The sequence below is a fragment of the Heterodontus francisci genome, chromosome 47 (assembly GCF_036365525.1).
Source record: "Heterodontus francisci isolate sHetFra1 chromosome 47, sHetFra1.hap1, whole genome shotgun sequence".
NCBI classification, from domain to species: Eukaryota; Metazoa; Chordata; class Chondrichthyes; order Heterodontiformes; family Heterodontidae; genus Heterodontus; species Heterodontus francisci.
This window is the reverse complement of record NC_090417.1, coordinates 14088326-14106593: the sequence shown is the minus strand read 5'-3', so window position 1 is coordinate 14106593 and position 18268 is coordinate 14088326. Positions and strand designations below refer to the sequence as shown.

The window sequence follows — 18268 nt, the reverse complement described above, 5'->3', positions numbered from 1 at the left end:
GCCCTGTGACAACGTCATCCTTTGGAGAAGACGACCATTTATTTAAAGCTGAATGTGTGCCAGTTCCTAGTGTCATGCTCGGCCTCCACCTACCAAGAATGAGGCACATGAATTTTGTCATGAACACTGATTTTAAACTCTTACTGGAGTGAAGAAAGGTCTTGTTAAACAGATCAGCCATGGCCGGAAAAGACATATTAACAGACGGTGTTTGGAAGGACAAAGCAGCCACTCCCCGACATTCAACCCACAATGGGCTTTTGATCACCAGATGTTGAAGGTGGGGGAGCTCACATTCCAGGTTGACAGCTAAGATGGCCGAAGACACAAACAGACATGGTCAAACCAGCTAGTCACATGACTAACCTGCTGGGCAACCTGAGTTTTTTGAATTTGTACAAACGGTTTGCTCCTGGACTGGGAAGATCTCTCCTGTCTGCTCACATCTCTTTCTCACAAGCCTCTGAATTCACTGAAGACACATGAACCCCAAGACAGAAAAGTCTCCTGCAGTGAACAAGGTTTAAGAAGAATACTGGGCCCCAACAAAAAGCAAGATCTACCCCCAATCAAGGACTCTACAGTGAGCTTGAAGAACCTTTACAAAAACTCTTCAGATATTGTCTCAAACTTTTCCACTTTATTTTTCTTCTGCTCTTTTCTGTCTCTATTTGCATGTGTATATCGCATTTGCACACTAGCGAGGGGTGCGGCATTTATCTGGAGGCATTCACCAAATTAGATTTTAAGTTTAATAAACTTCAACTTCACTTCTTCAAACCTAAGAAAGCCTGTTGGTGCTGGTTTCTTTGCTTTATAGTTGAAAAGCAGTGAACAAGGATTCACCAAGGGGGATCTAAAACATGGTGTGTTTAAAATCAAACCCTGTTCCAGTAAGACCAGGTGAAGGCTGAAAGGAAACCCTAGACCTCTTTCTCACCTGGTCGTAATACGAGTTAGAGCCATGACTGGGAATATATTGAAGAAAACTGCCTGGGACAAGCCTGGGTTCCTGCTCATTGGCTGGTTTCCAACAGATTATTTATACATTTTACTTTTCCAAAAAAAAAACTCTCTTTGTGATCAATCACATGAAAAACGTCACAACCCGATAACAACTGAACTCAAAGCATGCTCACGATTGTGTAAAATACCCTCAAAGCGACAACAACTGGCAGCTCTATAAGGTCCTTTAATGGAATGAACAATGTCCCAAGCTCACCACAGAAACGCATTCAGGCAAACGTAGCTGACAATCGTGCCCAGAACACATGGTGCAACACCAGGCAGATGCTTGGAGTGGAATAAGTCTGTGATCTTCCTGTACGGTGGGAGAGATTGTTCCATTTCCTAATTCAGACACCGGACAGCACACGCAGAGGGGCCTCCGGACACCGGACAGCACACGCAGAGGGGCCTCCGGACACCGGACAGCACACGCAGAGGGGCCTCCGGACACCGGACAGCACACGCAGAGGGGCCTCCGGACACCGGACAGCACACGCAGAGGGGCCTCCGGACACCACACGCAGAGGGGCCTCCGGAAACCGGACTGCACACGCAGAGGGGCCTCCAGACACCGGACTGCACACGCAGAGGGGCCTCCAGACACCGGACTGCACACGCAGAGGGGCCTCCAGACACCGGACTGCACACGCAGAGGGGCCTCCAGACACCGGACTGCACACGCAGAGGGGCCTCCAGACACCGGACTGCACACGCAGAGGGGCCTCCAGACACCGGACTGCACACGCAGAGGGGCCTCCAGACACCGGACTGCACACGCAGAGGGGCCTCCAGACACCGGACTGCACACGCAGAGGGGCCTCCAGACACCGGACAGCACACGCAGAGGGGCCTCCAGACACCGGACAGCACACTCTTTTGTCCATGAGTGAACCAAGGCTGTAATGAGGTCAGGAGCTGAGTGGCCCTGGCGGAACCCAAACTGAGCGTCATGGAGCAGGTTATTGCTAAGCAAGTGCTGCTTGATAGCACTGTCGACGACACCTTCCATCACTTTACTGATGATTGAGACGAGATCGACAGGGTGGTAATTGGCCGGGTTGGATATGTCCTGCTTTTTGTGGACAGGACATACCTGGGCAATTTTCCACATTGCCGGGTAGATGCCAGTGTTGTAGCTGTACTGGAACAGCTTGGCTAGGGGCACAGCAAGTTCTGGAGTACAAGTCTTCAGTACTATTGCCGGAATGTTGTCAGGACCCATAGCCTTTGCAGTATCCAGTGCCTTCAGTCGTTTCTTGAGTGGAGTGAATGCCAGGAGCAGCACCAGACATACCTCAAAATGAGGCGTCAACTTGGTGAAGCTACAACACAGGACTACTTGCCTGCCAAACAATAGAAGCAGCATGAAATAGACAGGACTAAGCAATCCCACAACTAATCAATCAGATCTAAGCTCTGCAGTCCTGCCACATCCAGTCGTGAATGGTGGTGGACAATTAAACAAGTAACTGGAGGAGGTGGCTCCACAAATATCCCCATCCTCAATGATGGGGGAGCCCAGCACATCAGTGCGAAAGATGAGACTGAAGCATCTGCAACAATCTTCAGCCAGAAGTGCCGAGTGGATGGTCCATCTCCCAGCATCACAGATGCCAGTCTTCAGCCAATTCTATTTACTGGTAGGAGTACGGTAAGAATATCAACCACAAAGTCATGCACCTTGACCAGAATCTCAACTGGACCAGCCACATAAACACCACCTTCACTCCCTCCACCACCAACGCACAGTGGCAGCAATATCTGCCACCATCTACAAGATGCACAGAGATCAAAGGATCTTTGCAGGCAGCTTTCTTGAAGGTCAGCTTTCGTGTTGTTGCTTTGCAACTGACCGCAGAATACAGGCCATTCTGTTGAACATTAGTTGGCCCAGTGCTCCAGTTCTCAGGCTGTCCTACATCAGGAGAAAGAATCATACAATGCAGCGGCTTTCACCACAAACCAAATAACTCAGAAGGAATGCAGCTCTGGCTGCCGTTGCCTTGCAAGTGGTTTCACTGAAATTCTACACACAAAAAAAAAAATTTACGAAATGCCATCTGATACAAAACAGAAGTAGATCCAAGTAAATGGGTTTGGAGTGCAGCTTAAATAAACTGAAAGCTAGAACGTGGTGCTTCCTATAAAGACTTGCTCAGTTTCAATGACTTGTGGTCAGTTGGCCTGTCCGATATGCACGTGGGAAACTGGGAATATCAAGGGCAATGAAGCAAATGGAAAAGCTGCGAAATGCAGCTCATGATGGATCAACAATGCCATATCCCAAAGTTTAGACGCCTGGGTACATTTCGTCTCTGGGAACAAACATAGGAACAGGAGGAGGCTGTTCAGGCCCTCAAGCCTGTTGTGCCATTCCAGTAGATAATGGATGATCTGTAAATAAATTCCATCCACCTACCTTGGTTTTATATCCTTTCATACTCCTACTTAACAAAATTCTATATATCTCCACTTTCAAGATTTGAATTTGACCCCCTTTTTGGGGAGAGGGTTCCACTAGCCTTTGATGAAGATGAGAGAACTTCAAGTATTTTGGATTGTGATGTTGTCACAGCAGCAATTTTCAAATAAAAAAAAAATACAAAGCCTTTTGCATAACCCAGATGAAGACAGGTCAACCCGAATGCACTGATTGAGTCTTACTTGTAAGCAGCCAAATGGCAGCAAGCCAATCTCCTGAGCTTCAGGATAAACCACTGGTTTCAGGAGGTAAAGTGAATGTATGCATGAAGTGCATTCACCTGTAATGTGTCTAAGAAAAATCAGCTTTGGAAGTCAACAAACATGCAAGCAAGGAAAGCTGTTACCTCCTGATACTACTGCATGTGGCTCAAGTCACTGTGGCCACTTCTGTGGTCAGTCCACTCGACAACACTCAATTAACAAGCTAATAACACAAGCAGTAAACACACATCGTTAAACACACAAAGGCCAAATTTACAACAACACGCAGCATAGTCAATTCTTGTAATTGGAGAGTTGTGTTTCCCTGCTTGTAGTTCCCATTTTCCTGCGGGAATGCCAAGGGAAACCTGAAGAAGAAAATGACTTCAGATCAGGAGTCACATTGACCTACTGAATCTCAAATGTGCCGAACGCACAACAATTTCAGGGGCCGTGGAATTCCTTGGAAATTGGACGGGTTTTAAATCAAGGAAGGATATTCGTTTAAAGGCTTTTGGCCACTTGAAGGAGGAATGAAAGCAATCGGTTGATGAGCAATGGTTAATCATCAATGGTCAAGACAAATAGCTGCCCAAGGAGGAACCTCCATTATCTCACTTGTCGGATACTGTGCAATCTAGATTACAAGGACAAAATACATGCAAGTAAAGAGAAAACCAATGGTGGGAGGGTTCTGAAAACATTCACCACATTGAACCTCTCGATCTATGCCTGATTTAACATCATCCTCGATAACAATCTCAGTTGAACATATTCCCAGATGCTGTTCTCATTTTTCCAACCAAAGGTTTGAAATAACTGTGATTGAATGTATTGACTTGGGCGTCATTTGGCAACTTGCCACAAAAGATTACCTTCCAAGGTCGATGTTTCCTTGAACAGACGCAGGGATGCAATTTGGAAACATCGCATGGTTCAGTATTGTATTTAATCAACCAAGTTGACGAGGAGCCTCGGAGTTTTAAGATTCAGGGTTTATGCCCAACTTCAGACAGTGCTCTCGATTCTGGATGGTGTGCTGACTTCCAACGTGGAGGACATGTCTGTTGGGATTGGAGTGCTGATCCATGGAATCTAGCTGGCTAATAATCCTCAAAGGATAGTTTCAGACAGGCTATCAACTGCTAGCAATGTTGTGTTTAAAATGATACAAGAATTTGCTGGTTGAACTACTGAGAAAGTATTTTCTCAACGAGGCAGCCCAGAACAAGAGATCCATGCTATTAAGCAGTGGAATCAGGATGCATAGAGAGGGAGGTGCAAATCTGGAACTCTCTCCTCCACAAGGCTGTTGAGTTTAAACTTTCCAGACTGAGATCAGTAAATTTTTTATCAGGTAAGGGTCACAAGGGGTAGGGAGCAAAGACGAGACAATGGAGTTAAGGTAGAGATCAGTCATGGTCTGACTGAATGGCAGGGAATTCAGGAGAAACTTCTTTCCCAAGAGAGTGGTGAGAATGTGGAACTCACTACCACAGGGAGTGGTCGAGGTGAATAGCATAGATGAATTGAAGGAAAAGCTGGATAAAGACATGAGGGAGAAAGGAACAGAATGATATGTTACTGGGGTTAGATGAAGAGGTGTGGGAGAATGTTCATTAACACCAGCATAGACTATTTGGGCCGAATGGCATTTTCTATAATTCTCTAATAACTGATCAACCATCTACCTTTCCAGATGGAACTATCTCCTGAAATCTCAAACTCCCCACTCAATGAGATTTAACCAGTCAGCCAATGGTTTCAATCACATTTTTGAAAGTGGTGGTATTTTGGCATGCAAAAAGCTCATGCCTCTGAATAAACTATGCTCAACTCAAGAGTTTTTTTCTTCAGATTAATTGGCTTTTGAAACCAAAACTTGACATCACTTAACTTGCATACCCTCTCACGTTGGCGCTGACATCTTTTCAGCTTGGCAGCGAAGCAGACAAAAAAGCTTTGACCATCCAGATTGCAAAAGAAGATCTGTTTATCTGACTAATCTTGCCCTTCCTCTTGGTAAGGTTCCTTCAATCATTCTCTCAGTTAGAACACTGAAGCAGCAGCTACATGTCACTGAAGCAGCAGCTTGAAGTGCGCCATCAGTGATCACGAGGAGCCCACCAACATGACTTCTGCATTCTCCCTCTTGAGACAAAGACACTCAGAGTTATTTTCTCCTGATCTCGGCTACCCAGGCTTTAAAGTGGCTCCCAGTGGGATATCGTTGACCCAATAGAGCAAGTGCAGACAGCAGCATTAGGCTCACCTCAATATCGTTCACGATGGTGTTGATGAATTTGAAACCAGGTACTCTCTGCTCACTGCACACCACTCCAGCATCCTCAGTGTGCTTGCAGTCAGTGATTCCCCAGCCATTGGATGTGCAAGCGGCTAGGGTCTTCTCATTCCCAATGCAACGGATATTATCTATCCAGATGCGGCCTGCAGGCAACATGAAAGCATTAGCCAGGTTACTCTGAGCTGGACAGGCAACAAAACCCAAAAAACCATGAAAGGGTGGCAGCGCCAACCCCATCCAACTTTCAGCCACTTGTGGAGCTCAACTTCAAATCTCACTGCAAAATATTCCACCAGACCAAATGTGTTGTCATAACCGACCGTTAATTTTACAAAGTGGTCAACTTTTGCTTGTGTCCATTTATTCGCCCAATAATCCCACAAATTAAATCCATAAACAATTGATCGGAAGCCTGTTATTTGGTTGCAGAGGCAACTTGGGTGGTTCAGCTGATGTTCCCAGTCAAGCTTCAGAGTAGTCAGATGAGGATTACTGATGCAGTTACTGATGGCAAACTAATTATGTGAATAAATCCTGCTTTTGGCTATTCACCAAGCTTGTGTGATCCAGCTGGACTTGGGCTTTGTTTAGTTGGATGGGACTTGTGGGAATTGTGCTCAACATATTTTTCCTTCCACAGGCCGCGAGGAACAGGAAAGCACAGACATGAGGAGCTGCTTGCAGGCGCCCACAAAGCTCTGTGAAAAAACTGGGTGAAGGGAAGGACGGGCCTGGACTTATTTACACCACTTTGCTACTTCCCTTAGGCTCAAGTTGAAAACTCGGGGTCACAGTCTCAGGATAAGGGGTCGGCCACTTAGGACTGAGATGAGGAGATATTTCTTCACTCCTCAGAGGGGTGTGAACCTTTGGAATTGCCTCCCCTAGAGAGGACTGAGGATGCTCAGTCGTTGCCTAAATTCAAGACTGAGATTGATAGATTTCTGAACTTGTCGGAAATCAAGGGATGTGGAGATAGAGCAGCGAAGTGGAGCTGAGGCTGAAGTTTAGCCCTGATCTTATTGAATGAAGGAACAGGTTCAAGGGTCTCAGTGGCCGAGCCCTGCTCTTACTTCTAAGGAAGAAAAACTCGAGTTCTTCTCCCCTCCACAACCGATTGGCCAAGAGAAAAGACTTGGTCTGCAGTTAATCATGGGAAGGGCAACGTCATACAGCTTAACCAAATTTGTCAACCATGTCTTGGCCAAGGATTCCCGTCAAACTTCCAAGCCACCGTCACACTTGACACAGTCCGGTCATCACTCAGCTTACCTTTGCCTCTGCCGTACTTGGCACCAGGTACCCAGTTCTCCGCATGGAGGAAGCCCAGTTCTTTGCAGATGACTTGAGCTGTGGCAATGGAGAACTCATCATCGCACACAGTGCCCCACTCGCCATTATAATAGACCTCAACTCGCCCCTCGTTCCCCTTCTTCCTCCGGCCCGCGAGTCGAAGTTGAATCCTGGGGACCTGCTGCCCTTCAGCCTGGGCCAAGCAGCCAAGGTCCCAGGTGCAGTGGAGAAACACCAGCACCAAGCAGTGATGGACAGCACAAAGGACGGCTTTCATTCTTAGTCTCTTGCTTTAACCGTGAAGAAATCTTTGCTATATTCTTGGGTCTCGAGTTCCAGAAGGCTGTCTGTCTCCTGCAACAAGCAAAACACAATTTGAGCTGAAAATCTTTTAAAAAGTGAACTTCACCAAACAGAAAGTAATTTTCCTGCTACTGAACAGAAGTGTCCTTATTTTAGACCAACAAGATATCAACAGGTGTGCGCATGGCACTTATGCCTCGTTTGCCATGCTGTTTAGATTTATCATCTTCAAACTGGAGAAACCAAGTGGTTCTCTTACGAAACACAACAACATGTTTTTCTAATGCACCATTAACGTAGGACAACGTCCCAAGATGCTTCATCAGACAAAAGTCATTGACATCTGGCCGAAGAACAAGGCCTGAGAACAGGTGGCCAAAAGCCTGGGCAAAGAGGTCAGTTTGACGGAGCGTCTTCAAAGGAGGTGAGTTGAAGTCAAACAGTCGGAGCATCAAACAGTGGCTGAAGTAACAAGATGGTCCTTTTCAAGTTTAAGCAGATGACCCAAGCTACCAACATCAGAAGCACGCCAAGGAGCATGCTCCCTGCACCCAATAGAAGTCCAGTCAATGCATGTTACAAGTGCAGAACTGCAAGAGCCTGCCAGAAAACAACAAAACAAAGCTAAGAACTTGATTTGGAGTCCGTCAAGTTGCAGGTAGCAACTCAAGACCATCAAAGTCACCACACAATTCTTCAGTCGGAGGCTACACTGTCTGCTGGCCTGAGGCGGATAGGGACTGATCGCTTTGTACTGCCTATGATTCAGAGTTAGACTGTGAGCTGTGCACTGCTGGGTGTCAGCTCAGAGCTCAGCCAATGGAGTGCCACTCCTTGGTGTCAGTATGAGCTTGGACATTTCGTGATGTTGTCTTAATTGCCAATGCTTCAATGAAGAAAACTAGTTCAGTCCAGACTGGAAAGGGCAATGTGTCTGTAATACAGCCATGAGATGATGTATATCAAGCTGTTTTCATCCGTAACTCATTACTGAATTATTAGAAATCCCAAAAACAACACAACACTGGAGTGACATTTATTCATTCTTGGGAGGTGGGTGTTGGTGGTATGGCCAGCATTTATTGCCCATCGCTAATTGCCCTTGAGTAGGTGGTGGTGAGCTGCCTTTTTGAACCGCTGCAATCCACAGTGCTGTTAGGAAGGGAATTCCAGGAATTCGACCCAGTGACAGTGAAGGAACGGCGATATAGTTCCAAGTCAGGATGGTGTGTGGCTTGGGAGGGGAACTTGCAGGTGGTGGTGTTCCCATGCATCTGCTGCCCTTGTCCAGCTTGTGGGTAGAGGCTGTGGATTTGCGACTGAAGGAGGCTTGGTGAGTTGCTGCAGTGTGTCCTGTAGATGGTACACACTGTATTCGTGCTGGAGGGAGCCAATGTTAAATATACTCAACCAACAGGTAAAGCTTTTTGAAAAGCACAGGCGAATGCACCTTCTTGCAATGGTAAAAGCACTTGGCTGAATTTTTGTGAAGTGTCCTGGTTATTCCGAAAATGGTTTTTCTCAGGTGGACAACCAGAAGGGTTTGAAACTAGTCACGTGAGATATACAGGAAAAGAAAACTGGTTGGTGTCAAGGGGACACCAGATCTGTCACCAGGAGCCTTGATGGTTACTTTTCTCCATCAATGAGCCAAGCAGGCAGCCATGCAAGACAAGGAGATGCAGCTAACATATCCCACCACTTCACGCACTCCCCTCAGCCTGACAGTGCACTGAGCAGGCCAATACCAGCCTGTGCAGAAACCTTGTACAACTGCCTGGCAACACCCAAGTGCACAGCAACTTGGCACCACTGCACTGGTGGGCTGGGCAGAATTAGCAGAGTAGGTTGGCTCTCCTGGCAAGCCACTCATCAGCCGAGGACTCAGTAGGTCGTCCCAAGCAAGCTCCGAGACGTTGCTATCAAGAGCTCCCTCGCATACCTGCAGGTCAGTCAGCAAGGGTGTGGCGACAGCATTCAGTTCAGTTCTTCAGACCAATGTCTTCCCCACAAAATCTGGAGTAACATTCCACCAAGGTGCAAAATGAGCTTGGAACTTTTCGGGAGATCTGGAAAGAATAGAAATGGCATCTGTTCAACTGACAAGAGAATGAACAGAAGACTCTGTCCTTTTGCTTTTTCCTTTCCAGCTTCCACTGCACGAAGAGGCCAACCTCAAGGTAAAAATGTTGACTGTGGATACTAAACTAGCTTGGCTTTACTAATGTATTGAGTTTGGTTTAAAACAATGTGGTCAGTTGCACAGCACACTAATAAGTGGAGAACAGATCAACTACCTTTGTGATATACTCACGATCACTTCGACATCCAATATTCTCATTTCCTCACTTTTCCAATATCCCAAAATTGCAACCCCATCATCTGGCGTTTCCTCCACCCTCCCCCCGCAACACCCACCCCCCCCGCACCAAATCTGCAAGCCTGAAAACTCAGAATAATTTGCCTCCTATATCCCGTGGTCCTTTTTTGAGACAGGATACCTTGTGGAAAGCATAGTTCCATTAAAGATCATCTCTCACTTCAGATAATTCAACATGTGGAAGCAGCTTCACTCGTGACTTTCAAAAGATATATCTTTGAAAAGCAAACGTTTGCAGAGCTATGGGGAACGAGCAGGCGGAGTGGGACTAATTGGATAGCTCTTTCGAAAGAGCTAGCATTAAGCACGATGGGCTGAATGGCCTCCTCCTTCACTGCAAGATTCTATAAACGTTAAAAAGTTTAACGTCTCGCCAATGCACACAAAAGTAACAGAGATGTAGAATAAAAGGTTTCGCAGTATCTGAAAGAGGGCTCCCTGAATTCGACCCGCCCTGTTAAAATTGGCTTATTGCTTTTTCACTTCACAGGCACTGTGTTAACAGTTCAATGAAATATCTTGCAAAAATGATGTTATTGTGTGAATACCTTTAATGTTCAGAGTGACAATTTTCTTCAAAAAGCAGTGTTGGCTGTGGGGAGGTAGGGGTGGTGGTGGTGAAGGAGAACGTCAAGACAAACGGATAATAGTTTCTGTTGTAATTATGCAGCTGCTCCCAACATATTCTTTGGGGAGATCAGCCGGAATTATTTAGGCAAGACAGCCAGCTGTTACCTAATATGTTCAGCACTCAAGTTTATGAAGTCATTTTCAAGACATTTTGTTGAAATAAGCCATTAAAAAAAAATTCAATGTTACTTGGTAATATCTTGGTCGATGAAAAAGTACTTATTTCCGGAACAGGACGATTCCTATACATGATTTTCAAAGGTTTCATTGTTCCTTTTTTTGACCAGTGCAGCCAAAGAATCCTGAAGCTTCTTCCAGCCTCGTCAAAGCCAGGTTATCAGTAAAACATTATAACTGTGCCCCAGAACCCAGCCTTCCTGCCAGTCATGCGACACAAGACCCGAATAATCATTTAATGTCAGCGAAATGTTCCAAAAAGTCATCTTTGATGGGTGTGCAGACTGACAGCTTCAATGTCATTTGACTTCCATTTCTCCTTTGCTCATTTACAATCCCTTTGTGAAGGAGGGTGACTGCCTGCTCAAAACTCTCCTCGCTCTCCCCCCTCTCTCCACTGATCGAGTGGAGCCCAACCCAACAAAAAGACACCTCCTTTAAATTGAAACATTCTGTCTCATTCTCTCATTACGAGGAAAATGACACGTTTCTGACAGAGCTCTGGGGCAAGAAATAATTCATCTGGCCTACTGACCAGACGGTGAACTATGAGCCAGGCTCTTGCATGAGTGGGCCCACGCAGGGAAAAGATCTCTGTCCTTAATACATGGAAGAGGAAATGAATGTAAAGAGTTCTCCCCTGGGTTCCCATTTTATCACTGCGCTCTGTGCAAACAGGGCCTGTCAGCATCCTTACTCAGAAAGGCAAGCAAACAGCTTTAACTGATCACATCACCATGCCGGACACCCCAGCAGTCTATCACTTCCAATATCTGCAAAAGGCATCTTTTCAGTCTGAATGCCTCTCGAGATCCAGGTGGTCGAAGATCTGGATCTCATGCTCACACGCAAGAATAACTCTCATGAATCTGGGCATCGCAGAAGCACTTGAGAGGTGTGCCCGCTGAGCAGGAAGGAGGAGCGAAATTTGGGAAGCGATGAGCACCAGGGGGAAAGATTTAAGGAGGAACTATTCCAATGTGCTCTTGGCCAGCCTCGCATCTTCCACCTTCCTTCATCTTCAACTCTTCACTCACCTAGACTGGCTCCCAGTCCATCAACAGCTTGATTCTAAAACTCTCATCCTTATCTTCAAATCTCTCCAAGGACTCGTACTGCCCTATCTCTGTTATCTCCCCCTGTCCTACAATCCTCCAAGATTGTTATGTTCCTTCACACCCGGCCTCTTGTGCATTCCTGATTTTCAGCACTTCAACACTTGTGCCTTCAGCTGCCTGGGGAATTAGCTCTGGAATCCCCTCCCTATCCCTCTCTGGCGCTCCCTCCTCCTTTAAGACGCTCCTTGAAACTTAACTCTTTGACCAAGCTCCTGGTCATCAATACCAATATCTCCTTACGTGGCTCACTGTCAAACATGGTCGGATGACTCCCCTGGGAAGCACCTTGGGATTGCTTTACAAGGTTAAAGGTGCTATATAAATGCACGTTATTCTTGTTGTTTTTGAAGATTGGGAAATAGAGGGGAAGGAAATTGAAGACTGTCGACCGGATAGGTGAAGTGCAGCAGAAATATGTGACTGGACATAAGGACAATGAGATTACATCCAAAGAATGCACAAGAAGCCCTGTGTAAGCATCACGTCTCCCAGTTTCAAACCATCTTCAAAACTGAGAGCAGCTACGGCACAAAAACAAAAAGAAAACCCTGATTCACCTCATTCTAACTCCAAATTCCCAACAATCAAGTCGAGATGTTACACTGAGGAATTCCCCCGCCTCAGGCTCAACTACATTCAACTGCAAACATTGTTTTGGTCTCTGCTTGTGATATTCTTCATACAGTCCAGCATTACCCAGATCAGCAACGCTGCCAGGGCTCAGCATAGTCACAGCCAAACGCAAAGCTATTTCGAAGAAAGAACTTGCTTTTCGACAGAGTCAGGATGTCTGAAAGCACATCACAGCCAATAAAAGTACCTTTTGAAGTGTCGTCACTGTTGTAATACAGGAATCGCAGTCTCCATTTTTGCACACAGCAAGCTCCCACAAACAGCAATCTGTCTGAGTGATGGTCGAGGGACATACATTGGCACACGACACTTCCTTCTCTTCTCCAGAATAGGATCATAGCATCTTTTACACGCACCACAAAGGGCTTTGGTGTCATGTCTCATCTGAAAGATGACAATTCTGACAGTGCAGCACTCCCTCAGTACTGCAGTTAGAGCCATGAGCCAGGTCTTGTGCTGATGTTCCTGCAGCTGGCCTTGAAACCACAACCATCTGCCCCAGAGACAAGGGTGGAACCCAATGAGCCATAGATAACACTTAGATATTTAAAGCACCTCGGGACAGAGGATAAACAAGAGGAAGGTCATCAGAGAAGCCAGTGGGAGTTTTCTCAGGAGTTGAACTTCTTCACACTGATCCATCCTTACAATAATCTGGAAGACTCCAACGGCTCAATGGCTGAATGTATCATCAGGTACATTACTGAGCCATCCAGACTAGGACTCCCCTGTCCATGAAAGGAGACAGTGGGTGGGGTTGAGGTCTCCTCCCTCCGCATGACCCGCCTACACACATGGCCCTGCCCATTACCCACTTCTTGGCCCCACTGGCACACCCCACTTTGGTCTATGCCACGTATCATCTGAGGCACCAATGGGGACATGACAACTGTCCTCAGTATCTCTCGGGAGGTGTTGGGGGGTTGTGTGAGAGAGGGCAGAAGGAGTAGGGGGGTGGGGGGGGGGTGGTGGTCAGCCAAGGAATCGACTCCCAAACGCTGTCCAGTGACACCTCCCTACCCACCTCACCCACTTCAAACAGGCACAAGTGAAGTTAGGATATGCTTTGATTGGAATCGTGTCTCCACCATCGCTCATTGCACAGGCTTGGTATTGAGGAGTGGCCACAAGGTACCAGACCATCGCTGGCAGACCTAGAGCCAGGTTAGGAAGGCTGAGGCTCATGGGTGCCAAAAACATTTGGAGTCTCTCACATATAGTGAGACACATAAAGAAACAGCCCTTGGAACATTAACACCTAGTAGTTACAATAAAGCAAGTCACATTGCAATATATGAGGCTTGTACAGCCACATCAGGGTCCTTTGTGCAGTATTCTTATCCAGGAGAATTATATTGGACTTGGGCCAGTTGCTACAGGCCAGTGTGTCAATCTGCGGCTGGGTGGAAGTGTATCAATGTGTCAGGGCATGGGATTAAGAGGAACTAAGAGACAACAAAGGCAGCCTGTACCTTGTCCCCTCCTGCAAGTCTGGATCTTAGACTCTCCCTGTCTGCTCACCCCAGTTTGTATGTTTGTACTGTACAACACATCGCACGGGCAGCCACAAACAGGCCATTCAGCTCAACTGTTGTGTGCCAGTGTTAATGCTTACATGAGTCTCCTCAATCATGTAACCCTATCCTCCTTCATGTGTTTATCCAGCTTCCCTTTAAATATATCTATACTATTCATCTCAAACACTCCCAGTGGTGGTGAGTTCCAAATTCTCACCACTCTCCCGGAAAAGGAGTTTCTCCTGAATTCCCCATTGGATTTATTAGTGGCTCAGATTTATGGGCCGCAAATTCTGGATTCCCACAAGTGGAAATATCTTCTCAAATGAACGTCTTCATCGTATATCAGTCATCCCTCAGTCTTCTCTCAGCGAGAGAAAAGAGCCCCTGCCTATTCAAACTTTGCTGACAGTTGTAAACCTCTCAGTTCTGGTTTCATCCTGGTAAGTCTTTGCAGCACTTTCCTGCCTGCCTGCCTGTATATGCTTTCTTTAACATGGAAATTATAACTGTGCTTCGTACTGCAAGTGTAATCTAACCAAGGTTCAATACTAATTCAAAATAACTTTTCTTCCTAACTCTACTCCTCTCGTATTGAATGGTGACTCCAGGCCACTTTCATAGGGATTTCATGTGCCAGGTTTTCTGCAGATAGTCTGGATGCATGATGATCTTCCAGCTCGGGGACTCTGCACATGAGAGGGAGCAGGACTGAGATTGCCCGTGGAATCACTTAACTTCACACCAATTTGTATCTGCTCAGGAAACAGCTTCATTTGGGAGGGGAAAGCAAGAGGACAAAGTCACACTGGGGCCTGCCAGGAAATGGAGGGGGGGCATGTTCCTAATGCAGGGATTAAAGTGTCTTCTGGGATGGAATGTCAGAAACCTTCCTCCACTTTGTTCTATGTCTGGATACATTCAGCAGTTCCACACTCAAGACTCCCCACTCAAAGACAGCAAATAACAACAATATAACCTGAAAATTAAGAGCAAGGAGAGATTTGGATTACAGTTCTCAATTGTCTCAGCAATTTCTAAAAGCTGCCAACACAGCAGATGTTCAATGTGGGCAGGTGAGCAGACTTCAGGTAAGATTGTAGTGGGAGGAGACTTGGAGTATTGGATTACTGAAACCCCTAAAGTTTAAAGAGAGAGAGAGAGAGAGAGAGAGAGAGATTGCATTGAGAACATGCTCTTGCATCCTGTGACATCCCAAAGCACTTGACAGCCAATGAAGAGTAGTCACAATTGTAACATCGGAAGTACAGCAGCCAATCTTGTGCACAGCAAGATCCCACAAGCAACAATCAAAGAAGCAACCAGATCATCTCTTTTTGTGTTTTAAGGATGAGGGATGAACTTTGGACAAGCCACCCCTGCTCGTCTTCAACATTGTGCATTGGGATCTTTGAAATATATCTCAGAGGTCAGGGCAGGTCGAGCGGGGGGGGGGAAAGAGGGGGTCTCATTTTAACTTGCTCCTCTGAAAGACATCACGTCTGGCAGTGCAGCACTCCCTCAGTACTGCACTGGGAATGTCAGCCTGGGATTCTGGGCTCTCATCTCTGGAGTGGGGCTTTGAACCCTTCTCAGTCTGAGGTGAGACTGCCTACCCACCGTACCACATCGAACATACCAACAGAAAATCCATCAGAACAAGGCCAATGAAACCTGGATGAGTAATGAAGAGACGACCATTGTTTCAGTTCCAAACATCAGAACAAGATTAGATTAGATTAGATTAGAGATACAGCACTGAAACAGGCCCTTCGGCCCACCGAGTCTGTGCCGACCATCAACCACCCATTTATACCAATCCTACACTAATCCCATATTCCAACCAAACATCCTCACCTGTCCCTATATTTCCCTACCACCTATCTATACTAGTGACAATTTATAATGGTCAATTTACCGACCAACCTGCAAGTCTTTTGGCTTGTGGGAGGAAACCGGAGCACCCGGAGAAAACCCACGCAGACACAGGGAGAACTTGCAAACTCCACACAGGCAGTACCCAGAATAGAACCTGGGTCCCTGGAGCTGTGAGGCTGCAGTGCTAACCACTGCGCCGCCCTGGTCAATCCAGACATAGCAGAAAGGCAGTGGGCTGCCTTCAGTCCCTCCTTGGGTTAGTGACCATCCAAGGAACACAGTGCACGTGTGTGCAGTTCAACATCAAGGTGCAAGCCTTCTCTCCCCTCTTCCCACAACAATGCTCAAAAGACCTCGACGACATCTTGTGTTTCAACTCCTTGATTTTACACTGAATTGACTTGTGAGCAATCGGCCATTTGGCCCAACAGGTCTATGCTGGCCTTAATGCTCCACAGCAGCCTCCTCGAACCCAGCAACATATCCTTTCTCCCTCAGGCGGTTATCTCGCTCCTCCTAAACTACATCTGTATTATTCACCGCAATTCTTCCCTGTGGTAAAGAGTTGCACACACTCTGGGGAAAGAAGTTTCTCCGAGATTCCCGATTGGATTGAATACTGTGTTTTTTTTTTCTTCCGCCCTGTCCTTTGTTCTGTCACTCGAGCTCCAGCTCGGGAGCAAGTCAAGCTGTCTGGAACTTTCAGCCCCACTTCTGTTGTTTCACCTTCTGCCACTTGGTCCAGCTCAGAGTCTCCCGCAATCCCTGGACTCAGAACTCGGGGAGAAACAATGGGAAACGGTGCGGGGACGAAATTGCTGGGCAGAGAAAACAGCCCAGGAAGCAAGAAGGCAGCTGACAAGGAACAGCAATGTTCCGAACCCCCTGGAAGAGAGGAACTGGAGAAAGGCAGAATTTCCCTCCCGAATTCTCACACACACACACACACAGACAGACAGACAAATTCCGCTCCCTAAACAGGGTTCTGATGCAGAGAGCCAATCTTAAACATTGCATTGCCCTCCTCACAACCATAGCTTTCACTGTGCAAATACAACATGCAGCACATCGCCACTGTTTCGAGCTCAGGGATAGAGAGAGACTTCCAGACGGAGCTTGCAGAAACAGGGTCTGCAAGCTGGGAGCATTGAGCTCTGCATGGACTTACCAAGGGGGAATCCGCACTGCCTTCAGTCGGAGATTTGATCCCGTTCCGTTCACTTCCCCGGCCGCCTCCTCCAACACAAAAGCCCAGTCCCACAGACTCGCCCCGCTCAACTTGCACAAGCCAAAACTTCCAGCTGATGGATCTTCCCGTGCCTTGTCACTTTCGCCCTCCTGCCCGAGCCCATTGGTGCACAGGGCCACGATGTCATGCCTTCAGCAGCAGCAGCCAATCAGCAAAGGGATTCCCTCAATCCAAAAAAATGTTTGCAGTTGTGATTTGCTTGGAAGGAGAAAGTTGGGGGTGGGGGGTTTGAGTTCCTCCTCCTCCTGGTGTGAACATCAGTTCAACGACAAACACACACACACACATTCCAGCTTTTTCTCCAAGCAGCACTGAGAAACACTCAGCCCAACAAGCTCCTCCACCAGCTCACCACATCCCTCCGTCTCTCCAAGCACAGAAAGAGCAGCTCCAGGCACACCCTCCAGTCTCATTCTGCTTTTTATATCCTCCCTCTGCCTATCAGTATTCTGCCTGCAGTTCACTTTTCTTGACTTGTGTTCACCTCCGCCAGTGTGAGCAGACAGCAGACAACCATCAGCCAGAAGACCAGCAGTATTTCCCCACTCCATCCGAGAGCATTGGATGGAAAGTAAGCATTCCCCGTCTAACCTGCTGCTAATCGCATGATATAACGATAAAGGACTAATTCCAGCCATCAACAAGTCTGAGCAGAGCTGAGGAAAACTGACAGTGATAGAGAGCTTTGGCAACCGTACGTTCAAAGCAGCATTCCCTCCAGTCGGAAAGAGATTGCATAGTACAACCAAATAAAACATGAGAGGGAAGATAGATCCAAAATCACCTGTTCCTCTCAAGCACACTACACCTAGCGCAGGTCATGTCTCAAATTACTCACATACTGTCATGAAACAGAATCACACCAGGATACAAAATCAGAGCTGATCGGCAGCTCTCTCAAGACCAACTCAACCAGACAACAACGAAACCTCAGTTACTGTTCTCACATTCCCCAAACATCTGGGACAGGCAAAGTGAAGAAAGCCTGTGTCCAATTCAGGACAAGCTCTGGGAAACCGCTGCCCAATTCACCAAGGGTCCAGGAGACTGAGAATGACTCATCACAGTCGCAATGAAGGAGCAACTTACTTC

General features: G+C 46.9%; 1 protein-coding gene across 1 annotated transcript in view; it reads right to left on the bottom strand.

The window, feature by feature from the left end:
* The window catches only part of LOC137357161 (uncharacterized), a 115461-nt gene that overhangs the window by 56284 nt on the left and 40909 nt on the right, over positions 1-18268 (bottom strand). Inside the window, exons 18-26 of the mRNA XM_068023261.1 lie at positions 17096-17305; positions 16654-16745; positions 13562-13686; positions 11585-11685; positions 11254-11380; positions 9343-9536; positions 7757-8056; positions 7271-7581; positions 5966-6141 (exon numbers count right to left, since the gene is read on the bottom strand). Coding sequence (XP_067879362.1) covers positions 5966-6141; positions 7271-7581; positions 7757-8056; positions 9343-9536; positions 11254-11380; positions 11585-11685; positions 13562-13686; positions 16654-16745; positions 17096-17305 — 1636 coding nt within the window. The remainder of the gene's footprint in view (positions 1-5965; positions 6142-7270; positions 7582-7756; positions 8057-9342; positions 9537-11253; positions 11381-11584; positions 11686-13561; positions 13687-16653; positions 16746-17095; positions 17306-18268) is intronic.